The 27,513-nt window shown below is 38.0% G+C and overlaps 2 protein-coding genes across 9 annotated transcripts in view; one reads left to right on the plus strand and one right to left on the minus strand.

Moving 5' to 3' along the window:
• Cnot6l (CCR4-NOT transcription complex subunit 6 like) overlaps window positions 1–22,729 on the minus strand; it is a 127,735-nt gene extending 105,006 nt beyond the window's left edge. For 2 of the 8 annotated variants that reach the window (XM_013073355.3, XM_087215875.1), the window contains exon 1: window positions 22,583–22,729. The gene's annotated coding sequence lies outside the window, so the exon portion shown is untranslated. Of the gene's footprint in view, window positions 1–2,122; window positions 2,211–21,993; window positions 22,134–22,386; window positions 22,409–22,582 lie in introns of those variants that run through there. The other 6 variants (XM_087215882.1, XM_087215879.1, XM_087215881.1 and 3 more) reach the window with 4 other exon arrangements.
• On the plus strand, window positions 21,848–25,762 carry LOC147827147 (uncharacterized). The gene is made up of 2 exons (XM_087215883.1): window positions 21,848–23,044; window positions 23,299–25,762. Exon 1 carries the CDS (start codon window positions 21,913–21,915, stop codon window positions 23,035–23,037), a length of 1,125 nt encoding a protein of 374 aa, XP_087072009.1. The 5' UTR covers window positions 21,848–21,912; the 3' UTR covers window positions 23,038–23,044; window positions 23,299–25,762.
• The last annotated feature ends 1,751 nt before the right edge of the window (window positions 25,763–27,513 follow it).

Raw genomic sequence — 27,513 nt, forward strand, 5'->3', positions numbered from 1 at the left:
TCATATTTCAAATGTAAATAGCCTTAAGAGCATAGGTAATAATTAAGAGCCTTGGTTTCTAGTATGATTTAACCTTACGTTTATAATTTAATTTTTAATAGATTATGTTTACTAACTGGCTTACAAAATTCCTGATAAATTAACTCTCTTGGACAAGCACAACACAACTCAAGCAAACCACCACAAATACATGAAATCTTGCCTTCCCTCCTCCAACAAAACCTCAGTCCTATGCAATCAATTCTGCTTCACTGAAAAATTTAAATAAACCATTGATTATCTCTGGGCTATACCTAGCAAAATTTACTTCTCCCACTCCACTTCCAAGGAAATTCACTTAATAAATGTTAAGACTTAGAAGTTGCTTGTTTATAAGGATGTACACATCCTATTACATGAGAACAGAATTAAAATTTTACAAATTGAAGGTAAAAGATCATATGTGGTTCAATACTTTCAAACTTGCTTTTAGCCATTAAGGAAGAAAGGATACATACTCTATATAAATTCTTCCATAATTGAGGTGAACATTACCCTAATACCAAACCAGACAAACACAGTATAAGAAAACTATACACCTCCTAAACATATATGCAAAAACATTTTTAGCAATGTCAAGTGCCTGTAATCCCAGCACCCAAGAGACTGAGGCAGGAGGATCACCATGAGTTCAAAGCCAGGCTGGGCTATGTAGTAAGTTCAAGGCCAGCCTGAACTACATATTGAAACCCTGTTTCAAAACAAAAAAAAAAGAAAAAGAAAAAGAGGAGGAGGGGGTGGGGAAGAGAAGGAAGGAAAAAGAAAAAAGAATAGAAGAAAAAAATGGAAACAAAGCTTTTGCAATTAAGGGGAAGGGTTGAAGGGAACGGAGGGGAATGGAAAAGAAGAAGAATCAGGATGTATTATGCACAGGTACACATTCCCTATGATGAATGTGATCATTATACATATCAAAAGTATACCAATAAAATTTATTAAAAAAGCAAAAGAGAGGGCCAGGGATTTAGCTCAGTGGTTTCACCGCCTGCTGCGCAAGCGCAAGGACCCGAGTTCAATCCCCGGTACCAAAAAAATAAAACGAGAGAAAAAGAAAATAATTAAAAAAAAAAAAAAGTCAGCAAATCAAACCCAGCAATATATAAAATGATACATCATACCAACTGATAATTATTTCAAGAATGCAAAGCTGATTTAACATTCAAAAAAGGAAAAAAGCCAATGTAAATCACCTGTCAATAGACTTTTAAAAATATTATGATCAACAAATGTGTGAAAAGCAAATGACAATCAGGTATGGTAGTGGATGCCTGTAATCTCAGAACTCTAGAAGGCAGAGGCAGGAAGATATCAAGTTCCAGCCCAGCCTGGACAATGAAGCAACTTAGCAAGACTCTTTCTCAAATTTAAAAAAAAAGTGGAAGGGTAGTTTAGTATGAAGGTCCTGAGTTCAATCCCTATTAATTCATACACACACATACACACACACACACACACACACACACACACACACACAAAGCTGCATGACAAATCTAACAAACATTCCTATTTAAAGAGACAAAGCCAGGGCATGGTGGTGTAAGTCTGGACTTGGGAAGCTGAAACAGGATGTTTGTGAATTCAAGGCCAGCCTGGGCAACTTAGTGAGATGCTATCTCTAAAAAGGGTAGATGGAGTGGCTAGGGAGCGTGACTCAGTGGTAGGGTGCTTGTCCTGTGTGCTTGAGACCCTGGGTTCTATTCTCAACATGACAAAAAAGAAAAAACAAAAGGTATACTTAGCCTAATAAATGACATCAATGAAAAACCTATAGCTAACATTATATTTAACCACAGAATTTTAAATGCTTTCCTCCTAAGATCAGAAACAAAGCAAACATGTCTACTCTTACTTGTATTCAACCCACTAGTTCTGGCTTATGCAATCAAGTAAGGAAAAAAAAAAGATATAAAAGACACTGAGATTAGAAGAAGGAATTAAATCCATCTTTATTCACAGATAATCCATTAAGTATATGTAGAAAATCCTATAGAATCTACAAAAACAAGTTTCTTTTGAGGTTTTATTTTTGTTGTTTTGTTGAGACAAGGTCTTGCTATGTAGTTCAGGCTGGCCTTGAACTCACTATGTATAGTCCAGACTGGCCTCGAACTTGTGATGATCCTCCTCCCTCAGCCTCCCAAGAGCTGGGATTATAGGTGTGCTCACCACGTCTGGCAAAAAAAAAAAAAAAAAAAAAATTTATTATGGTTTCAGGATACAATGTTAAAGTACTCTTTCTCCTTAAAATCAACTATATATCTACATACAAGCAACATGCCATCAGAAACTGAACTTTTAAAAAATATAACATCAAAAATTACATTTAAGAATTAACATGAAAAAAATATGCTATGACTGGCGATGTAATGTAGCTCAGTGGTAAGGCACTTTCCTAGATAGTACGAAAGTCCAGGATTTGGTTTCCAGCATTGACAAAACAAAACAAAACAGATGGACAGATGGAAGGAAAAAGAAAGGAAAGAAAGGAGAGGGAGAGAGAGGGGCAGGCAGGCGGGCTGGCTATAGTGGGTACACTAAAAACTACACCACAATGCTAAGAAAAATTATAGAGCTAAATAAAGGGAGGCATGTATTCAAGCACTAGAAGACTCAATATTGTTAAGATGTTAATTCTCCCCAAATTGATCTAAAGATTCAACATAATCCCAATGAAATCTACCAGGTGTTTTCTGAGAAAATGACAGGGTTACTCTAAAATTTATATGGAAATATCAAGGACCTAGAAGATCTAACTTTGAAACAATTTTGAAAGGGTAACAAAACTGGAGTACTTACACTTAATTTCAAGAGTTATAAAGCTACAATATCCATGGCAGAGTTATTAGCATAAAGATAACTGAACAAATCAAGAGAACACAGAGGTTAGCAGTAAAATAGCTCCCTACATCTAGAAAAAATACAGGACAAAATCTTAATGATCATGAGTTTGGCAAAGTTTGTTTTGTTCTGTTTTGTCAGCCAGGGTCTCACTATATACCAGTAGTTTAGGCTGGCCTTATTCTCACTATGTAACCCAAACTCAAACCCTTCTGCCTTAGCCTCCCAAGTGCTGGGATTATAAGCATGTGCCCCCAAGCCTGGTGGCAAAGGTTTCTTAAAACACCAAAACAAGGAGTCCATAAAACAAAAATAGTAACTTGGATTTCACCAAAATCAAAAACCTTTGCTCTTTAAAAAACATTACTGAGAAAATGAAAAAGCTATTCAGACACTGGGACAAAATGTAGGAAGATCACAAGTTCAAGACCAACTGGAACAACTTAGTTAGATCCTATCTCAAAAATAAAAATGAAAAAGAGCTGGGGATGTTGTTCAGTGATAAGAGTAACCCTAGGGTTCAATCCCCAGTACCAGAAAAAAAATTGAAAAAATATCCAACAAGTACTCACCAAAGAAGAGATGGATGGCAAATAAGCACATGATAAAATGCTTAAGGTCACCAGGTAAATGAAAACTAAATCACAATGAGACACTACCACACACCTGTTAGAATTGTTAAACATTTTGAAAACTGATCAAGTGAAAGCACAGAGCAAATAGAACTGTAGATGAGAATGCAAAATAATTTGCCATTTTTTAAAAATGTTAAGCATACTGTACATCTAAAACCATATTACCCCAGGCATTCCACTCCTATGGAGGAAGGGAGAAAGAGAAAGAAGGAAGGAAGAAGGGAGAAAAGGAAAGGACAAAAGAAGGGAAGAAGAAAGGGAGGGAAGGTTGGATCACCTGAAAGATTCAACTGAACTTAAAATGCTCTTAGCAGCTTCATCTGTAATAACACAAAATGGAAAGAAGTGAACTATCTAACAATGGACTAATGCAAAAATAGTCCATACAATGAATTCATCAATTAAAAATGAGTGAACTATTGATATATATAACAACATAAATTTTAAAACAATTCTGCTGAAAGAAAACAGAGAGTTTTGGAAATTTCAGCAAACTGCTTTCCAAAAACCTCATCTAGAAGCAGGAGAGGTTAAGGCGTAGGAAGCCCTAAGAGGCCATGATTTTAAAAGAGCCCAACATAAGTGCTATATGTTAAATTGGAAATTCAATTCTCACTTTTCTTCATATGTACAATTTGGAAACCTCAGAGACAGGGAGAACCCTAACTAGCAGGAGAGATAATGATATGGCTGGAGTCCCAGCACATCAGCACCAAAAGCCTATTACTATCATATCCTAAACACACTGAATCCTAGTAAACCTAGAGCACATAGTGCTTTAAAAGTTTATTTTTCTGAAAAATGAATGGCAAATATATACCTATTACAGTACAACTTACTATTTAACAAATTCAGTGATAACACAGGAAATCCATATTCCCATTCACTACCTTAATGAATTCTGATACTAGCAATTCCTTTCATTGCCTACTTCAGTCACTAACACAGACACTGAAAAATTGTTAAAATGATTTGAGAGGGGATTTTTTTGTACTCTTGTCCTCCAAATTCTCTGTCAACCTAACTCCTAATCAGCTAACATCTCTGTCTTAGAGGGGCACTTGCAAGTTCAAATAAGAGCACAGCCTATAGAAGGAGAATAAAACTTCCATCCTATCTATTATGTACTCAAGATATTACTATATAACCAAGACACACACATACTTATAGCATATGTTCAAGGATAAACAGGTAATAATTTGTTCTCCAGCATTCTCCTTAACATACTGATAATCAAAGTTCACTTTATTTGACTACTACAAATTTGCTTTTTATTTTTTGTTTTGAGACAGTCTCGCTGTGTATTCCAGGCTAAACTCACTATGTAGCCCAGGCTAACCCTCAACTCGCAGCAATCCTCTGGCCTCAGCCACCTGAGTGCTGCTGGTGGGGAGCACAGGCATCATGCCCAGCTACAATTCTTTTTTTTTAATTTCTCTCTTTTCCACTACATAGTCAACACTTACTAACGTTAAATAGGAAGGAAAAAACTGAAGCAAGAATACTGTATCCACAAGGTGTCTACACTTTAAAAACAGTAAGTATACTCTAAGTTCTCTTCTAAAATTACTAAGTAATAACAAGTAGCCCCCCAAGTAAAGTATTCTCCTAAATCAACTGGCTATACAACCCAAAAGAAAGGTAAACAATAATCCCTTAACACAAACTGTTTCTTTAAATCCACCAGAAATGAAGGCATCTTTGCAGCTATAAACAGGGTAAAAAATATGTTACATTCAGACATAAAATGAAACAAATGCAAAAGTAACTGTAAAATGATCACATATCACTGAGATGAAAAAAAATAATGAAAAAAAGTAAAAGTATGAAAGTTCTTTCACTCAAAGTAACAAATTCAGGGCTGGGGATTTAGCTCAGTGGTTTCACCACCTGCTGCACAAGCCCAAGGACCGAAGTTCAATCCCCGGTACCAAAAAAAACCCCAAAAAAACAAAGTAAAAAATTCACTAGAAAAATTAGACTCAGAGGGAAGAAATGAAGAAACAATCTAATACTTCATACGAAATCCTTCATCTTTTCCCTTTTCCCACCTTTCAATTTTGGGCTCTGCCTCACTAGCTGAATACAAAATCAATGAGTTGAGTAATATTTCACTAATACATGTGTTTGTCTATGTAAGCAGTCACTTGTAATATAAAACTAAGAAGGTACTGCATCAAAAAAATTAAACACTAATTCAAGATACTGTCTGGCTTCAATTACTAGAAAACCAAACACGATAGTATCAAAAACTAAAGGTTTAACAAATGAGTCCTTTTCATAATGAATAACTTTTTTAATTATTTTAGCTTTTCCTTGAGAAAATATTTTAAGTTCAACTTTTAATACAAAATTTTAAACAATATGAAAGTCTGAGAGTAACCATAATAGCTGTCTCATACTTTTATAGAATGGTCCAGTGTTATATGTCTGTATATTTATGTTTAAAATAGCTTACTATTCTGATAACAAAGGCTTAAAATGTGGGAAAAGCCCTATCTAAATCCACAAGTGTACAATAAAAACAGTGGAGTAAAACAGAAAAATCTCAATAACCAGATTGTCTGAGGTAATACTCAACAAGCACAAAGAAAAGGTCTATCCAGGAAAAGGTTCCATGGTGCCAACATCTTAATTATGAAAGCATTCAAAAGAAAGGTAGGTCCAATGCTGACTCACACTGATCCCAAACAGCACTAAACAAAACACTAACTCTTAATTTTTTGCATCCGCTCTACTTACACAAATGACTGCCAAGAAGGTGGTGCTTTGTACCTATGAGAAAAGGTTTCAAGTGAAGAGGTGTCAACATTAAAAATAGTTCCTAAAAGAGCTGCTTAAAAAGATAAAGACCATAAGAGCTTACAAAGGTTTGAATCAACCTTGGTTCCAGGAAAAGGAGTTCGGCCCTATGTGAAAGCAAAAAACAGCCCCTGAAAAATACAGATACCCAGATTTTGTTAGCAGAAAAAAAGAGTACTGTTCATCATTTCCCACAAAGGTAACAGAACCTTTAACTTGGATTTCTGTTCTCTTGGCAGATAGATACTTTGCAAAAGCAATGAAGAACACTAAATAAAATGTTCTTCCAGATTTCAATCCTACAGTCAAAATGCATCCATCTTCAGGCACAAACTTCCTGTTTTGTTATTTAAAATTCATTACCTTTCTTCTGAACTAACCAATACAGACTTTCCTTCTTTTGTTTTGAATCTTACAGAACAGTGACAGTATACATACAACATATTAGGCATAGTAGGCCAGGACCAAGGAATAGAATTTATCATTTTGTTGTTTGATTTTCGTTTTTTGAGACAGCATCTATGTTATATCAAACTCACCATCTTCCTCCCTCAGTCTCCCAAGTGATGGAATTACAGGTAGGTACCTCCATGTTATCCATTTTGAAACCCTAATACAAATAATCCATATCCATTATTACAACACTTGAGAAAAAGCTAAAAGTTTTTTAATGAAATTTTTTAAAGTTTTGTTTTGAAGTTATTTTACCAAAAGAAAAAAAGAAGAGGAGCAAAAAATGTAACACTTTATATAAACATGTATCCAAAATTCATTACAGAGCCGGGGATTTAGCTCAGTAGTTCCGCCGCCTGCTTTGCAAGCGTAAGGTCCCCAGTTCGATCCCTGGTACCAAAGAAAAAAAAAATAAAGTTCCCAGATCTGGGCTGGGGATTTAGCTCAGTGGTTTCGCTGCCTGCTGCGCAAGTGTAAGGACCCAAGTTCGATCCCCGGTACCAAAAACAGAAACAAAAACAAAAACAAAATTCATTACAGAATGGTTTCCCCCGCCCTAAAAATCTTAGTCTAAGAAAGATAAAAATGTAAACAATAATTACTATATTAAAAACATTTTACCTATTCACCATCTCTTTCCAAAATGTATGTAAAATTACTTTCCACAAAGCAAATACTATTGTTTACAAATCACTGTAATTAAATGAAGAATGTACATAAACTTCACAGAGGAACTGCTAAGAACAAAATCTGAATGGAGCAGTTTTTAACTAGGTTGATGATTAATTGGGAAGTGTGATACAAATACTGTAATTTGTAATAGTAAAATTTACTTAAATTTGTGTTTAATTTATACACACAGTATAAATATACCATGTGTTAGTATTGCTATTCTTATCCTTACTATCATGCTAATGAGAGAAAAAAGTTATTTCACCCAGATGTAATAAATAATGGATAACATCATTATTATAACATATTTAACATTATTATAACATCATTTATTATAATATACCCATATATCCCTTAGGTATGTAGTATGCCTTAACTTATTCTTCCTCCTTTTAAAATCACACTACTAAAAAATGTTCACATTAGGCTTAAATGACTTCCTCATTACTATATGAAGTTTCAATCTCCTTTTCAAGGCAGTATTCATACCACATGGCTATCTGGTTTTGAACACTAAGGACCACACATACTATTTCTTGGAACTTTCATAATAAACAATAAGGTAATTTTTTTTAATAGACATGAGAAGGATTTACTAGAGGTAGATATAGGACACACTCAAGAGTGGAGTACAGGTGCTTAGATAAATGAGGCACCAAGGTAATGTTTTTAAAATACAATACAATACAAATAGGTCTTACAAATAAGTAAAAAAAACTGTAAACACTCCAAAAGCAAAATCTAAAGTAAAGGTCATAATCAGGCAAATCATAAAAGAATAAATACAGCAGGCCCAAAAATTTCTGAAATAAAAATTCCCACTACTGGGTCGGGGATTTAGCTCAGTGGTTCCACTACCTACCTCGCAAGCGCAAGGTCCCCAGTTCGATCCCTGGTACCAAAAAAAAAAATTCCTACTACTATTAGCAAAAAACCTGCAAATTTTAAAATATATATGACTTTTTACTGTCAGAATGGCAAATATTAATAATATACTGATGACAGGATAATTTTACAGAAAATTTCTAAAGAGCAACCTGACAAAGATGTATCAAATTCTTAAATGTGTAATTACTTTGATCTAGCAACTATCCTTTAAAAAGTATACAAACAGAGCCAGGTCTTTAGAGCCTGGCTACTCAGGAAACCGAGGCAGAAAGATCCCAAGTTCATAAATAACCAGAAAAATATTCTTTGATATCATTTGAATGTTGCTTTTTTACAAAGAATATCTATTACTTCCAAAAAGCAATAAAATATTACCTACCATTTGCAGAGAAATGTATATCACTATTACAAAAATACTGTACATAAAGCAGTGAAACCAGGCTACCATATAAAAATTATTAATCTGTCTATAAATCTCAGGCACCTGTTAATTTGTATAGAAAGAAAATTATATTACTGTTTCCAGTAAGTTCTAATGTATTTTTTGTTTGGTTTTGGTTTGGGGGGGGGTTGTTTGGTTTGGGTTTTGGGGGTTTTTTTTAGTCAAGGACTCGTTCTGTTATTCAAGCTGGCCTTAAACTCACTATGTAGCCCAGGCTGCCCTCAAACTCCGGACAGTCCTCCTCCTGGGATTACAGGTGTGCAACATCATGCCCAGCAGTTCTAACTGTAGAACCTGTGTCACATAGATCTAGACAATTTAACATAGTACAGAAAATAGTACATCTAACGTAATATATATTAGCCTCATTTAACATAGTACATATTAGCCATAGCTATGTCACTAATTACATTTTTATATCACATAATAGTTGACACAGATTTCAAAATATCACCTACATGCATCATTAATTCAAAATTATGGTAGTCATTAGACTCACACTAGGTCTTGTTATTTAAATGTACTGAAAAAGAAGCACATATATTACTGTATCACAAATTTGTTTTTATATATTTTGGTGTTTCAATATAACAGGTTCTTTTTTAATCTCATTTACTTTCTTTCATTCATTTAAAATTATTTTTCCAAAAAGGATACACAACCTTCTCCAGAATGCCCCTGGAGTTTACAACACCAAACAAAGGTTAAGAATCCATGAATTAGAGACAGAAAGGGAAATCAATCATGAAGAAATTCAAGTTACTCAGGCATAACAAATCACTCCAATTTAAAAAAAATTAACCAATTAATTCATCTAACACAAAATTCATACTTCCCTTCCCAAAAATTGTCTCTTCTGTTTTCTCATTTGTCTAACTTCATACTGAATAACCAATATCACTTGAAAACTTTCTGTTCTATTACAACACAGATCCACTTTTCACTTTTATATTTTAAGTCTTTTTAGAAATGCCTCCCTCCTCCCATTAGCATCTCAAAAGATTCTGCATATCAGCGCGCCTTCTCCCTCCGTTACCGCTGCCGCCTCCTTCAGCCGCCCCAGGAGCTGCTTGTGGGCTCCTTCGGTGCGGACCTGGTACCTCTTTTGTGAAGCGGCAGGTGAGAAGACTAGGGCGCTCCCTATGGCCTACAAAAAGCCCAAGGAAGGAGTCAAGACTGAGAACAACGATCATATTAACTTGAAGGTGGCGGGGCAGGATGGTTCTGTGGTGCAGTTTAAGATTAATAGGCATTGGGCTGGGGATTTAGCTCAGTGGTTTCGCCGCCTGTTGAGCAAGCGCAAGGACCTGAGTTCAATCCCCGGTACCAAAAAAAAAAAATTAAGAGGCATACACCACTTAGTAAACTAATGAAGAAAGCCTATTGAGAAAGACAGGGTTTGTCAATGAGGCAGAATAGATTCCGATTTGATGGACAGCCAATCAATGAAACAGACACACCTGCACAGCTGGAAATGGAGGACGAACATACAACTGATGTGTTCCAGCAGCAGACAGGAGGTGTCTACTAAAAAGGGAACATGCAACAACTCTACTCCAGAACTCTGTTCTTACAAAGAATACATTCTCAATTAGAAAACTGCAATTTGGTTCCACCACATCCTGACGACTACAGTATAGTTTTTTCTATTCTTTCATTTACACCTTCCCCATTCCTTTATTGTACATGTTTTGATTGACATCAGATGGAGACGGGATGGGGAGATACTGCTTCTGTGAAAATAATTCCCTCTCTCCATTAGTGGCATGCTCATCAGCTCTTATCTTTATATTCCAGTAAGTTATTTTGCTCTGTTTTAACAGAAAAGACAACATAAAAATCCTTGCATACCTTGTTTGATTGGTGAATTTTAATGTTTTTCATTTATCATTGTAAAACCAAGGACAATTTTATGACTTTTTTGTATGGAGCTGTTACATGTAGGGCAATCTGTCTTTATGTAGGAGTAAATTACTCTTTAAAAGAAAAAGAATCCTAGATAGTTTTCCCTTTAAGTGACTTGTTGTTTAAATAAACTTCTTGTTTAAAAAAAAAAATATTCTGCATATCTTAACCATATCTTCCTTAAAAAATAAATTGCAGGGCTGGGGATTTAGCTCACTGTTCCACAGCCTGCCTCGAAAGCGGAAGAACTGGAGTTCGACCCCCAGTACCAATAAATTAATTAATTAATTAATTAATTGCAGGCTAGACTCAGTGGTGCATGCTTATAATCTCAGCTACTTGAGGTTAAGGTAAGAGGATTACAAATTCAAGGCAAGGCTGGGGAATTTAGCAAAACACTTATCTCAAAATAAAAACAGCCATGATGCAGCTCAATGAAAGGCCCTGAGTTCAATCCCCAGTACTGCCAAATAAGAAAGAATAAATTTCAAGGACTAGGGGTATAGCTCACTCAGTGGTAAAGAACTTGCCTAGCATGCACAGACCCTAGGTTTGATCTCCAAGATTGCAAAAATAAATAAATTTCAAACTGCCACTGACCTGCTCAAAATTATCAATGGTTCCCAATGTCTTTAACAGTATTGATAATTATGAGATTTCTGAGCCACATGTGAGGGTCTACTAATAAAAATATGTGTACAGTTAATGAGTGTTCTACAAAATATGTAAAGCAATATAACAAGATAAAATGGAGATATTAATAAGAGATCCCAGTTTACAGATTAAGAAAAAAAACCCTGCTGCTCTAGAGTTCAAATGTTTGTATTGATGCAAGGACAGACTTAAAATTCCTTACCCAGATATTCAAACCACTTCATAATCATGCTCCAACCTGCCTTACTGGTCCTATATTCCCTCCCATTCAAGCCATGGAAGTTAACCAAAAATTAACTTATTTGCCAATTCATCTTAAATCTGGATTCACTCTTTCTACAACTAGATACTTGTTAATATAATTTCAACTTTGCAATGCCATTTGATTATTATATACTAAGTCCCTACCATATGCAAAACATTGTATTAAGTTCCTACTATGTATCAAACACTTGAGCTGTAAAGGTGAGGTGTATTATCTATGCCATTAAAATATCTCAGTGTAATGGAAACCAGACTAAACAATATATATGAGATAATGTGGTAAATATTATCAAAGAGGAGTACACAGGACGCTAAAAGAACAAAGAAAAAGATCATAAAGCAAGATTAGAAGTTTCAGGCAAGGTTGCCCAGAGTAGGGAGCGTATGAGGTTAATTATTAAATTCAGTGAGGTACTACAGTATAAGGTACTGTAGGTACATGAAAAGCATAGACCAGGCTATAAGTAACTCATTATGGCTAAGCTAGAGAAAATATGTGAGAGGAAAGAGTAATAATAAAACTGGAGAGGTAAACAAAGACAAGATCATGATGAGCCCTACTTATAATGTTAGGAAACCTGCATCTTATTCTAAAAACAATAGGAAGCAGTAGATATCTTGAAAAGTACACAGGTTTAAGAATTCCCAGGACCTAATTCTGAATCTGTAATTTACTATGTGACTTTTATCAAATTTGTTAAAACTTCAGAATCTTCAACTTAAAAGGACAACATCGATTTTACCAGTATTGTAACAAGAAAGGAGTTATTTCTTGTAAATTTCCTAGCACACGGATCAGCAAACTCCTTACAACCTAATTTGACAACAGTTAATAATATTTACATTTGTAAATAATTATTAAAAAACAAAAAAATTAGAAGCTGAGTACAGTGGAACATGCTTGTACAATCTCAGCTATTCAGGAGGCGGAGGCAGGAGAATCACAAGTTCAAAACCAAAATGGGCAACTCAGACCAACTCTGTCTCAAAATAAGAAAATTTTAAAGGCTGATAATGTCCCTCAGTGGTAGACTATCTGGGTTTCAATCCCCAGTACACATACACAGGCACATACAAATTACAACAAAAATTAAAATGTGCAATGAAAAACTTACATAACCCACAAAGTCAAAATATGTATTGTGTATTTCTCTGCAGAAAAATCTTACTGATTCATGCCCTAGTACATAATATGTATCCAGAAAATAGTAACTAATATTACTATTGAAGTATTTCAAGTAGGGAATTTGAGGAATGTGCAATGAATGTTACAAGGAATTCTCTAGTGACAAAGTGTATAATGAATACATTAAAGGATTAATAGTGGAGGCTGGTAGATTAAGAAGAATGAAGTTTCAGTAATCTATTAATTTATTCCATTCTTTTCATCTCTTCATAATAAAGGGAAAATAAACTTCAATTCCTCTTTTATTCAAATGTACTCTGTACGTTACAGCACTTGATGTTACTTTGTCACCTGGCATATTTTGCCTTCAAGTGTTTGCTATAACCAGACTTAAATGCCCTGTATAAGTGTACAAAGTAAGCATTCTGGAGTGAAACAGATCCTATTATAATCTTGAGCACATTAATTAACTTGCATGTTTTCTAATAAGAAGAAACAGTAATAGGTAACATATAGAGGGGTTTTTTTATTATAGATATGCCAGGTAGTGTTGCACTTTACAGTTATCATATTATTTAATCATTACACAACTCTATGAGATAAGGACTGTTACTATCTCTCTATTCCACATGAGGAAACTAGAAACATGGAGAAATTAACTGAATATCCTAAGAGCTAGAAAACAGAAGATTTAAGACTCTCATTATTAACTCCTTTTCAGACTGAGAAGTGTACTACCTATCTCACAAAATTTTCATGAAGACTAATTAAAATTACACATTTAAAGGGAGAGGGAGTGGCTTTTCACATCCTTGATACTCAACAGCACATTAAGGATTATTACATCCCCTAGTAAAGACTATTCTTTGGAACTAGGGCTATAACTAAGCATTAGAACACACGCATACCATGCACATGGCCCTAAGTTTGATCCCCAGCCGCCACCACCCCCCCGACACACACAAAACCATATCCTAAATTTCTTTTTATTCTCCAGAACTATGACAACAATACCTTGTAGTCAGTAGAAGCCTAATAAATATGTACTACTAGGTTAGATCTATTTTTGGTGATTCAAATTCTTAAGAGTGTTTCAAGTTACCATTCTGCATAAAATTCATATTGTTTCATAAATGTACACATAGATATTACAGAAGATTGTACCACATATGAAACTACAGAATGCACTCTGTAGGTAGTTTGGGGATTTCATTTAAATATAATGAGCATTACAATCAGAAAGCAATAGGTATATATGTACAGATCCCAATGAAGTCTGAATAAAGTGACATTAATGTTGGCATAACCTAAATTTAGTTCTACTCTTTTAGTAGTATTTGTAACTTATATAACTCTGATCTATGATACTTATTTAGGAAATCTTTTAAGCAACATATGAAAAGAGAAGTAAGTTTAAACTAAAGAAGAGGCTCTCTGCAAAAAAATGAATATAAAGTGTTTAACTTTTATTCTGTTACCAACTTCAAATATTAAAAATGAAATATTTGAAATATTTGAAAGCCTAAAATTACCAAGCATCTATGCAGTATGAATGAGTCTTTCCTACAACAAATTGTACTTAAATCTTTAAAACAATAAATTTTATGTGTAACATTTTAAAATGGACTGAAAAAAATAGAAACTATCAATCCTACTAGGAAAAAGAATACCAGTCAGTGTGGTGGCGCACATGTGTAATCCTACACTTGGAAAGGATGAGGAGAAGGATCACCAGATTGAGACCAGCCTTGGCAACTTAACAAGACCTTGTCTCAAAATTTTAAAAATAAATAAATGAAGGGCTGAGATGTAATGCTCACTGTGAAGGTCATGAGTTCAAGCCACAGTTCCACCAAAATATTTCTATTACCACTTTCCAATTCTGCCTTACATTTTAACTTCTGAGAACAAAAATGTAAAGACATTTAATCAGAATAAAAGCATACTATAGAAGCTTAAAATTTCAAAAATTAAAGAGTAATCATCAAATGAAACATAAGTACATTATAGAAAAAATCCTTAAAGCTCTATTAAATATTTTAGAAAACTTACAAAATCAAAACTCTTGGGCCAGGATTTAGCTCAGTGGTGGTGCCACAGCCCCCCTCACAAGCACAAGGTCCAAGTTCAACCTCCAGTACCAAAAAAAGAAAATTCTGTATGCTAAATGGAGGGCGGGGTTGCCTGATAGCCAGGTTTAAACTATACTAAACATGGAATACTTCATTAACAACACCCCCATGATGACACTTCTTTTTAACTCTACAGTTAGCATTTCATTCGTTAGTTTTTTCTCTGCTTCTTGTGATCCTCTCCAAAGCTAGATATCAAACTGGAAATTCTTCACCTTGTTTTTACCGAATATAGTTTTCTGAGGGTTTTTTGGTTGTTGTTCTTTGTTCTGTAGTACTACTGGGAGATGAACCCAGGGCCTTCGTACTGAGCTACATTCACAGTTCTTTTTAAATTTTTGAGATAGGGTCTTACCAAGTTACTAAGCTGGTGTCAAATCACAGGTATGCACCACCATATCCAGGTGTCTTTATTGAAATGGTGTTCTCTACTGCTCAAGAAATCTCAATTATTCAGCTCTTCAGTAAAGAATTAAGGGCCCTACAAATGTGCATATAGATCAATAGGAATGATCAGAGACCATGAAAAAAAAATAGGGAAAAAGCAAAGAAGGGAAAAGAGGGAAAAGGGGGTTAAATCTAGTATCGCTTCTAGAAATAGTCAAGCATTATTTGGCATTCACCACTGAACAGAATATCTTCGTTTTTCCAACCCATGTTTCACATTTCCCTCAAACTCAACCCTGACACCTTTCCACAAAAACACTACCACTTAAAATGAACTAGGAATAGAAGTAAACGTCCTCAACCTAACAAAAGACATCTATGAAAAATGCACAACTAACTTCATACTTAATGGTGGAGGACTGCATGCTTTCCCCCTAAGGTCAGAAACAACACAAGAGTTTGGTGCAAGTCAAGTTTTTAACTCTTGCTCCTTCTTTCAACAATGTACTAGATGGTCTAGTCAGAGCTATTAAGCAAGAAAACAAAATAAAATGCATCTATCTTGAACAAGTAAGACTCCATTTATTTGCAGGTGACATGATCCTTGTTTACACAAAATCCTATGGAATCCACTTAAAAATTATTAGAACAAGTTCAGCAAAGTTACAGGATAGAAGATCAATGAACAAAAACTAATTGGATTTTTGTAGTACATGTGCAATGAATCAAAAAAATCAAATGAAAGTTGGGCATGGTGGCACATGCTTGTAATCCCAGCACTTGGGAGGCAGAAGTAGGAGGATCAGCAGGAGTTCAAGGCTAGCCTGGGCTACATAGGAAGACCCTGTCTCAAAAAAAGAAAAAAAGGAAGAAAAACATCAAATGAAAACAATTTCATTTAAAAGAATAAAATATTCGGCAGTAATTGCAACAAAAAAATGTAAAACTTCTCTGAAAACTATAAAACATTTAAAGTAATTAAAGGTTTGAATAGACATACTCTTCATGAATAGGAAGACTTAACACTGCTCAGATAACAATGCTCTTCAAATTGAGCCACAGACTTATACTTATAACCGTAGCCTGCTTCTTTCAAGAACTTGACAAGCTGATCCTAAAATTGATATGGAAATGAGACTCAAATAATCAAAACAATAGGCTGAGCATGGTTGGGGTCATGATCCTGCATGCCTGTAATCCCAGCAGTCAGGAGGCTGAGGCAGGAGGATGGGCGTGAGTTCAAGACCAGCCTGTGCTACACAGTGAGTTCAAAGTCAGTCTGAACTACAAAGCAAGACCCTGTCTCAAAAAAACAAACAAACAAAAAAAACCTTTGATGTGGTGATAGTTGCATAATTCTGAATATACTAAAAATTACTGAAATGTGCACTTTAAATGAGTTCTTTTTTCATTGATTGGTTTGGTTTCAGTGGCGTTGTGTTTGGGGTATTTTTGTTGGAGTTTTTTTTGGGGGGGGTTGTTTTTTTGAAACAAGTTCTCACTATTTACGTAGTCCAGGGCAGCACTGAATTCTCAGTCTCCCAAATACTGGGATTATAGGTATGTGCCACCATATTCAGCAATATGGGTAACTTCTAAAGTATGTGAGTCATATTTCAGAAAAGCTGTTTTTTTAAAAAGGTAACTATTTTTGTTAAGGTATCTGTGGACCCCTTTGACCTTCCATTTTGTTGCTCTCCCTCAAAATCTATAGTTTATACAGTGGTGGCTTCTACTTGTTTACCTATTTTCACATATCTAAATTATATCCTTTATCATCAAGCTAAAAGCTTTGCAAGGGTCTCGTCTACATCCTTCACACTTTTTTTTTTTTAAGACAAGGTCCTGCTATGTAGTTTAGGCTGATCTGAAACTTGTGGTATTTCTGTCTCAGTGTCCCAAGTGATAGGATTATAGGTGTGCACCACTGTGCCTGGCTTCACACTTTTCTTTAGAACTGAGTATAGTATAATAATGAGTACAGAGTCTTTGAGGCTTTTAATTGTCAAGATGCAAAATATTAGAAATATTTACCATAGAAATATTTACCAGACTATTCAAAAATCTTCCATCTGGGTAATGAAGATAGACAGATATAAACTCCCCCAAAGATCCCTAACTCTTAAAAATCCCTTAGCTTCTTCTCTTTTTTTTTTTTTGGTACCAAGGATCGAACTTGGGACTTTTCGCTTGCAAGGCAGGCGGGGGAACCACTGAGCTAAATCCCCAGCCTGGATTCTTAAAATAAAAGTATGTAAAGGTGACATAGAACTGAGGTTTCACATTGCAAGAATCCTGAGCAATGAGAGAATAAACTGTGATCCATTAAAATCAACACTGTCCAGCCAAGTAAGGTTGCCTATAATCCTAGCTACCAGAAAGGCAAAAGGAGGAAGATTGCAAATTTGAGCCCAGCATGGGCAATTGAGACCTTGTCTCAAAATAAAATATAAAAAGGGCTGGGAATATATATAGTCCAGTGGATCCTCAGTAAAGCAAAAGAAAAGTTGGCCAGAGGTAAAGTTCATTTAATGTATTAGAGATCCAGTGTTAGTGAAGTTAGTAACAGAAAGTTGTAGTATTTTTATCATGAAGCATAAGCACAAGTTAATAATTAAGCCTTCATTGCTTACTTGATAGTTTTGTTATTTCTGGATTAAGCTTTACATATATTAATTTTAATGACTTTAAAATTACAAAACAGCAACAGCAAACAGCAAGAACATGGTGAAGTTCACTTAAGTGATATTTCTCTTAAGTATAAATAGTAATAATGCTGTTGCCCACCAAGAGAGAAAGAAAATTCTTTTTAAAATGTTTCCTTAGAAAAATGAAGAATTCTGCCCTACTTATCTCAACTGATTTCAAAGAACAAAGAGAAGTAACTCAAACAACCATAACCCAATAAACCACAATGACAATCAATAAATGAACAGTAAAGACACCCACCAAAGGATATAGATCCAATTATAATGTTCTTTGTAAAATTGTTTACCTTTAAATACCTGAAGTACACTGTCTTTCAAGCCCCTTACATGTCAGTTCTTCCTCCCCCTTCTCAGCTTTTATCCCTTTTCACCTTCTCTCCATACCTCCTTCCCTCCTCCTCCAATTTTACTCTCTGAAGATGGAAAGGAATTCTTAAGTACAATTGACTTTTTAGACAGAATTTCGTAAGTATATGCTACTGTATAAAATAACACCACAAAATGACCCTTGTAGCAGAGCTCACCAAGAGGTGTACTATCCGGGAACTACATATCCCATCCCCTCTGCATTCAAATAAGGCTCTGTAACAAATTCTTGACAATGAAATGAGGAGATGTCACTGTCAATCTGGGGTTTCTTGCTTAGTAAAGATCTATGGGGAACAGGTATGATTCCAGGATCCTAGAGTAGTGGAGTGACAAGACACAAAGAGCCTGGGTCTCTAAATTACCACTTGGGGGAAAGCCACAGGCCTGCTACCCAGGAGCACCTGCACTGTACTGTCATGTAAGAGAAAAAAACTGTTAAGCCACTGGAATGCTGGAGTGTTATTAATTATCCTAATTAACATTCCCCAAAGTAATAAATGCAGAAATTCCTAAGTATTCTAATTCCCTCTAGTTAATAAGACATTCATAATAAGAATTTTTGAAAGATTGTTTAAAAGCCCCTTTAAGTAACACTAAATTTTAAAACATACCCAGGTGTGGTGGTGCACACCTGTGAGCCCAGCACTCTGAGAGACTAAGGCAGGAGGATCCTAAGTATAAGCCCAGCCTGGGCTAGCAACTTAGCAAGACCCTGTCTCAAATTTGTTTTTAGAAATTAAAATAAAAAGTGCTGAAAGATGTAGCTCAGTGCAGAGGTCCTGGGCTAAATCTCCAATACAAAAGTAAAATTAAAACTTAAACAATTTTCTACCTTTATTTTGTTGTAATATAGTTCCTTTAAACAATGATAGCATGAGAAATTTCACTGTTAATAAATTTCACTGTCTAAATACAAGTAGCTCAAAATCATGTACTATAATTGCAGAGAAATGTTTTCCTCAATTCTCAAGTTACAAAAAAAAATATGCAAGTTTTTAAAATACCACATAATTCATTGTCTCTAATAAAAATTACCAAATAAAGGCAAATTCATTTCTATAAGTATTATCATGTATAATTTTTAAGAATTCTTTCTTTAAATATAATCATATGACAGTTGAGTATTCTGTTCATTGTAAACACACACATACCCACAACACACACTTTAAGTAGGATACTCTGCATTCTAATGCAGTACCTCGCAGAAATTTTTATATACAAAAAATTAAACTAGATGTGTTAAAATTTTAGTTTTAGAAAAATCTAGTTAGTTTAAGTTTATCTTTGTTGATACAAATAATAATGAAATAGAGCCTAATTAAGAAAACTGGCATTTGTAAACAGGGACATCACAAACTTAAACCAATGAAACTCTCCATGCTCTCTTTGCCTTGTCTTCACCAAGTAAAAAAAGGAAAAAGAAAAAAACTTTCACTGAACTTTCTGTTAGCTTTTACTTTATACTCCATTGTCATTTTTTCCAGACAATACAGTTAAAATTCAATGAACACATTTACTACCCCACACAAAACAATAAAAATGAAACATTATTCAAAGTTAAAAGATTTTTATTCTACTCAAAAATATTATGAGGTTTTGTTTACCAGAATTAACATGAACTGAATTATATAGAGAATTTTCTGTGGTACTTATTCTTTATGGCTTTATATAAACTCTGGTTCCTTGATCCTTTTAATGCGTGATTTTATTAGAACATGTATATGCTACCTTAATTTTTTTTTCAGGGCCACACAACAAAAACTCGTAAGTAATTAAACTGATGGACTATTCAAAAGTATGAAAAAATACGAAATATAACTATTCTCTATGAACTAAAATAGTGAGTTACATTAATGACAATTTTACTTCTAGAAAAAACTTATGTTTATTAAAAATGTTTATATATACTGTATGCATATCAAAGGACTCTGAATTATTCCACAGTCCTGATTTCTTTTGTTTGGTTGGTTGGTTGGTTGGTTTTCCAAGACAGGATCTCCCTATGTAACCCAGGTTGGCCTTCAATATGTCAACTTGTGATCTTCCTGCCTTGGCCTTCCAAGTGCTAGGATAAAAGGCATTCACCATGATACCATTCTAAGATTTTTGTTTTGTTTTTTGACAAAGGATGGGACTTAGGGCTTCATATATGCTAGGCAAGCACTCAACCACTAAGCTACATCCCAGTATAAATCCTATTATCTTGTTTTTTACTCACAGTTACGTACTATTACTCTTGATAATATTTATAGTTATGAATTTTTTCAATATTTATAAGGCTGTAGTAGGCAAAACTAAAACTAAGTATCAACTAGATGCCAAACATTTTTCATTATTTTATTCTCATAACCTTACTAAAAAGTTATTATAGGAGGTAAGCAAGGAACAATACAACACTGGATGGAGTTACAGAGGGACACACCTGTGTAATCTCAGCTACGCAGGATGCTGAAGCAGGAGGATTTCAAGTTCACAGCCAGGCTGGGCAATTTAGGGAGGTGTGACTCAAGACAATATTTACAAACAAGGGCAGGGAACTAGGCACTTTGGCACACACCTGTAATCCCAACACTTGAAGGAGAATGAAATTGTGTGTGTAGTGGGGAGAGGAGGAATGACAAGAGCTGGGAATGTAACTCAGTAGTGGACCACTTGCCTAAGCATATTCAAGGCCTAGGGTCCAAACCCAAGTGACAGAGGCACACACAAAGATACTATCTCCCTACTGCAGATAAGAAAGCAAAAGTTTTTTAATGCTACATATAGTACTTTGTCTATGGCCAAACAGTTAAGAAAAATGACATAGCTAGGGTTCGGACTGAGGTCACTAAATCCCTCTGCCATTAAACTACACGTACTAAACTATTTCTCAAGTAGTGGTAACAGAAAACAGCTCTTCGGCCTTCCTCCTCTTACTCCCACACCTCAGGCAACAATATTGCTATTTCTTTGTGAGACCAGGTTCAAAGATCCATCTCTGGCCCTTATACAGAGCATGGTCAAAAGGATCAAACCTGTTTTATGACTTTCTCCATAGTAGGGGGTCTAGCTAGATGAGCTAACTAGATAAAAAGGTGAAGCGAATTAAATCAGCAAATAATTACCCAAATGCCATTTATATTTGGTTCCGAAATGCATGGTACGCCTATTAGCAGCGGATTTTATCTTTATAATCGCGTTTTGCTTATACTACTCTCAAAATAGTTTTCCAAGAGCACACACTGGGTAGAGGCTGTTTGCTCTAGGTTTTGAGGAAAACATGTTTGTGGTACGTGACTGTTTCTGAGTGACAATTTCGATAACTAGAAACAATAAGGGTGTATCTCCTAAAATGTGGCACTGCCTAACGTGTACCAACAGCTGAGCTGAACTCCCTGAGCACAATCTTCCTAAAGAGCTCACTAAACAGCAGACCAAGTGGAGGAAGATGACAGCTCCTGTAACTTCCTCTTCCTCGCCGACCTCAGCTCAGCGCACGCCCGCCTTTCCCCCCTAGGAGGCAGGATGAAACAATTTGAAACGCACAGAATCGATCCAATCCCACCAACACTGTAGGCCAAGGAAGCCAGTTTCCTTTTCTTACTCCCCTCTAAGGAAAATGTTGATCTTACAGAAAGAAAAAAAAAAAATACATCTTACCAACAAGAAAGTATTTCCAACAAAAACCCAAATTATTTACCCAGTCCCTCACGCACAGCCTGAAGGAAAGGTGAGAAGAAGAGATCCAAACGCCGCGTACTCCGCGATCTGTAGCTGTTTCACTTTCTCTCAGGTCTCCCAGCCACAGAGGGAAGACTCGCGTTCGAAACGCCCGCAGAAGCCCCAGCCTCGCCTCGGGGGACGCGGAGGCGGACGAGGCGGCGGCTATCGGCGCGTCCCGCCCCCGAACCTCACCTGCGCGGGCCCGAAGCGGGTAGGCCGCGCCGAAGGCCAGCGCGCTTCCCCGGGGCCCGGCCCGGCCCGCGGCGCCGCTGTCACCGGGTGCTCGACGAGGGTGCGCCGCTCGGCCCCACTCCGCCGAGTCCCGGCGCGCGGACCCCCGCCCCCCGCCCCCCGCCGGGCCAGCTCCCACCTCGTCTCCCGGCGCTCCGCCGCCCGGCGCTTCGGAGCCTACCCGGAGGCGCGGGGACGCCCCGCCTCAGCCCGCTCCGCGCGCCCCTCCGCCGCGGCCATGTCACCGCGGCGGGGAGCTCACTCTCTCTCTCTCTCACGCGGCGCGCTCAGGCTCCAGAGAGCTCGCGCCCGCCCGCCTCCCGCGAGCCCCTCACCTGCATCCAGCGCGCCGGGCTCCGGGCGGCGGCGGCGGGGCGGCGGAGCTGCGGGGGCGGCGGCGGCGGAGGAGGAGGCGGCGGCGGCGGCGGGGCTGAGGGCAGCACAGACATGCAGGCAGCCCGCGGGGGGAGCGGCCCGGCCGGCCGGAGGGGACGCGGGCGGCGGGCCGGGCCGGGCCGCGGGGAACGCAGCTGCGACGGCTGCTGAGGAGAGCGAACCGGGCTCGGGGCGCCAGCTGAGGCCCACCCGAGGATGCGAGTCGCGGCGGCTGCCCGAGCGCCTCACAGAGCCTGGCCGCGGCCTCAGGCGCCGGGCGCGCCGCTGTGGGACTCGGTGGCGGCCGAAGCTGAGCAGGGACGCCCGCTGGCGGTGCCTTCGCGCGCTCGCTCACACACGCTCGCACCCCGGAGGGCTGGGGACGAGCGTCCGGCGTTATCAGTGTGAAGATTAAGAACAAGGTGCAGAGAGTGCGAGGAGGAGGGTGATTGACGTGGAGGGGCGGGCGGGAGTCAGTTGCTCCCCTCGCCCCGGGCCGAGGGGCGGGGCGACGGGAAGGAGGCGGGTCGAGGGCGGAGCTCCAGAGTCGCGGCTTGGCATCGCCCCTCGCGCCGCAGTTTGTTCTGGTGCGCGTGCGCGGTTGGAGGGGTCGCGCGCTGTGCCTGTTTTTCCCGTCGCCTTGACTGTTTTCTTACTCTTTTCCTTGCTTCAACAGAGTAAAGCTCCGAAGACTGGGAGGGTGTCAAAAACCCGCGTCCAGGTGGTGTTCCTCGGTGAGGACACTTGCGAGGGTGCGTCGCCCGGGTCCTGCACGGGCCTGGCGCTGTGCACTGCGCGCGCGAGGCTACTTGGCCGGTCGGGGAGCCCGGGACAGCTCAGGGACCCGTGAGACCCCGGGGTGAGGGGACGCGGCCGAGGAAACGCTCCCGGCGCCTCCGGCGGGCTTCCTAACGAGTGACATCTGTGGCCGCGTGTGAAAGTAAATAGGAAAACCTGTGACGCGCTGTTTGGCCCGTCCTGTTCCAGTTCCCCTTCTCGCGATAAAATTACACCCCGCCGTTGGAGCCAGCTATAGAAGGAAAACATTGAAATGTAAACGGTTGCCGTTTTCTGTGTGACAGTGGCCTTGACATTTTAAATTGGGGGGGGGGGGGTGGCTTTGGTTTTGTGAGACAGTTTCAGTTCAAAAAAAGCAAACGACACGGGCTCCAGAGGCCTTTTTCACAATTTCCTCCTCATGCGCGCCCCAGGCTCGGATACTTACGTGGAGGTCAAGGGTGCCTTGACATCGTTCGCGATGTTTCCCCTCGCGGGAGTGTATTGTCGAGCACGCTAATCATCTTGTGCTGATTGCAATTCATTTTAGTCCCTATTACCGAGGTAAAATGCCGTTGTCGTTCAGGGTGCGGTAAAAATACAAATCATTCGCCCGGAACTGAACAGCTATTAGAAGAGTCCACCATTGCAGAACAGCTGCATCAGTGTGTTACCAGGGAAGTGAAGAGTGAGTGAAGAAGCCCCTCAGGACCGAAACACTGCAGGCTACTTTGTTTTCCACCTGGATTGTTTCCATCTCCCTCCCAGCCGCACCACATTCTAAAAGGTGTCAGAACGGCCTTGATCCTGAAAGACGACCGAGGACGTTCTTCGTTCCTCTCCAGCTGTTTAGTCAAGGCTGACATACAATGAATAAATCTTTCGCTTTATAAGCAAAAAATCACTTCAAAGTAGTGAACCTGCCTCTCCATAACATCTTGCCGAAGCATTTTTCCTTGCCACAAACATTTCCCCCAGCGGAAATACTACCGAATGTTGAAGGGAAAGGGAAAATAAATACCGCAAAAAATGTTAAGTCACAGTGGTAGAGCATTTTTGCCTAGCATGAGCAAGGCCCTGGGTTCCATCCCTGACACTACAAAGATAAAAATACTGAGGTAATGTATTATCTTCACAGACTTAAGTTCAAGTACCTGTAGCTATATTTTCCTAGTTCTTCACTGACCTACCATAAAACATATAGAGGGTGTATTATGTTCCAGACACTTAGCACGGAGATACAAAGACCCTATGCTTGTAAGTCATCCTTGTAGCGGAAGCTGACACATAAACAGGAAATTTTACAGGAAATAATCGTTTTCAAATAGTTGGCAATGAAAAACTAGATACTAAATTTTCAATAATAATTTTTTTTTAATTTTCTCATAGAACTCTGAAAGACATTCCAAAACAGCAACAAAACAGTAGTACTCAGCCTCTCTCCACATCCACACACCCAGTGCTGGAGATAGAACCCAGAGCTTGACATAGACATTCAACCACTGAGTTGCATCCCCAGCCCTAGCCATGTTTAAAAAATAGCTTTACCAGGGATTTAGCTCAGTGGTTCTACCACCTGCCTCGAAAGTGCAAGGTCCCGAGTTTGTTCCCTGGTACCAAAATTTTTTTAAAAAATAGCTTTATAGTAAATCAAAGTTTGCAAAAGGATTGGCAACAGAATCTACTTTTGAGGTCTCATTTCTGGAGACTTCTTGTTTGTTAGTATGATTTTCTTTAAATTATACATTAGAATATAGTAGAAAATGTCTTTATTATGAATGCTGGTGCAATAAACATGGGAGTGCAGATCTTTCTTAGGCATACTGATTTTATATCTTTTGAATATATACCTGGTAGTGGGATTGCTAGGTCATATGACACTTTTTTTTTTTTTTGAGGAACCTCTTTACTGTTTTCCATAATGGGTCTGCTAATTTACCACTTAAAGATTCCTTTTTCTACACATTTCTCACCAACATTTGTTTTCTTTTGTAATTTTGATAATAGCCATTCTGACTAGAATGAAATGGTATCTCATTGTGATTAATTTGCATTTTGCTGAAGACTAGTAATACTTAAGATGATGGATATGTTAATTACCCAGAACTGATCATTGCACAAATACATATATTGAAATGTATCCCATAAATATGTACAATTATGTCAATAAAAATAAAATTTAAAGAAAAATCTTGAACGAGGGATATATCCAATTGAAACTTCTGGCTTAATTAAGGCCTTTTTGACCAAGTTGCTTTAATAGTAGCAATATGTAAGTACAATTTGTTTGAAAACACTTGTTTGTCTGTATTATTACTGCAAAGTTCATTCTCATAAAATAAAAGTACTGAAGGTTCTAGAGACTACCTGTGTCTTTTCAAAATTAGCAATTAATATTTTATCTAAAATCTTATCACTCCACATTTTTCACAGTAGCACAGGTAGATGGTCCTATAAGATTCCTTACAGCTATGTTTTCTTGAACCTAGACTTAAACTTGCTATGTATCCCAGGCTGTCCTTGAACTCTTGATCCTCCTGCCTCAGCCTTCCAAATATGAGGATTATGGTTGTATGCCACTATGCCAGACTCCTTTGTCTCTTCTCAAATTCTGTTGAGCAGCTTGCTCAAAAGACAACTATTTCAATATTTTATTTATGTAAGAAAAATATGACTATTTGGTGAATTAATTTTTACTTTACTTATTTCAGTGCACACTCATATTAAATAGCTACATAACATTTCAAGAAAATTCACATTTAAACATTCAATAAGTATAACTGGTAAAACAATTAAATGTATTTTTACCTCTTATTCTTGGGAGGGGGGCAATATTGGGGATTGAACCCAAGGCCTTAACACTGAGCTATATCCCCACTGAACTGTATCCCCAGCCCTTTTTTCTCAGTTGGCTGGGCTCAAACTTGCCATCCTCCTGCCTCAACCTCCCAGAGTGCTGAGATTTCAGGTGTGTGCCATCACACCTAGCTCCTCATTTTCATTAGTGTAAAATAACCTTAATTTTAAGAACAGTAATAGGATCGGCTTGGACATGACAGGCCTCCAAACTTCCAGTAACATCTACTTTTTCCTGAACTACCCTTGTCTCGATTTTCCCATCTTCCCCCACTCCCCGCCTCTCCGCCACACCCTCTCACTCTCTCATCCTCTCTCCTCTCCCCTCTCAACCCCATCTATCATTTATATGCCCATCCAAGAGGAGTGGCTTTTCGAATTTGCTCATTGCCTCTGCACCTCTTCAGGCATTTCAACTCTCTTATCACCCTTCACTTTGTTCCCTTCTTCAAAATACTGTTTTGACACCGATGATGCCATTATCTCAGCCAATGATGAATGCTTTCTACCATTATTAATAGTATGCCATGTGATACATTAGTGCTCCATAAAATGGTAAATAAAGTTCTTCTTAGTCTCCTCCTGCCTCCCACCTGTTTCTACACGCCCCATCTCAAGTCCTTTGATTCCTAAACATTCAGATCCTGAGGGCATTTTTGCTTTGTAAGCCACCTTGAGTACACAAAGAGGACCAGGTATATCAAACCTAAAACTTTACTTTTTTAATCTATCTTACATACTGTCCATCTATCCATCAGTAGCCTTCCTTTTTTCTTCCAATATTGCTCCTTTCCTTTGAGGGAGCTATTCCTGGCTGTGCTCTACACAAGTAGGTATAGTGGTAGATGCAGCTCAGGAGACTCTCTCACCTTCTTGGCTACAAGGGTGGGCATATGACTCAAGCCAAAGCAAAAAAAAGTTTTTTCCTAGGTATTTTTAGGTGGAACTTTGGTGGTAGAACCACCAAGGAAGTCTAAGTGGCCAGTGGCCACACACTGTCTTGTATAGAATGAAACCACTACAAAGATGAGATCCACAGAGAGCAGTTCGTGGCAGTGCAGCAGGCTCAGGTTCACCTTGTTCTTGGAGTCCCAGCTGCACCTTTTCACATAATGTAGCTGGATTAATTAGTACATTCTCTTCACCACCTAAACTGAACTTCTGCAACCAAAACAACCTAATACATTGTGTTTCTGCGTGAGCATTTATTGCTACCCAATAAGTTTGAAAATCACTGAACCAGGCTACAACAAATCAC

Source organism: Heterocephalus glaber, unplaced genomic scaffold (genome assembly GCF_053883595.1).
Source record: "Heterocephalus glaber isolate CG9 unplaced genomic scaffold, H.glaber_assembly_v1.0 deba00001454, whole genome shotgun sequence".
NCBI lineage: Eukaryota > Metazoa > Chordata > Mammalia > Rodentia > Bathyergidae > Heterocephalus > Heterocephalus glaber.

Excerpts from the sequence above, each read along its gene's own strand:
- LOC147827147 (XM_087215883.1), top strand. The coding sequence starts at position 21,913 with ATGTTGATCTTACAGAAAGAAAAAAAAAAAATACATCTTACCAACAAG.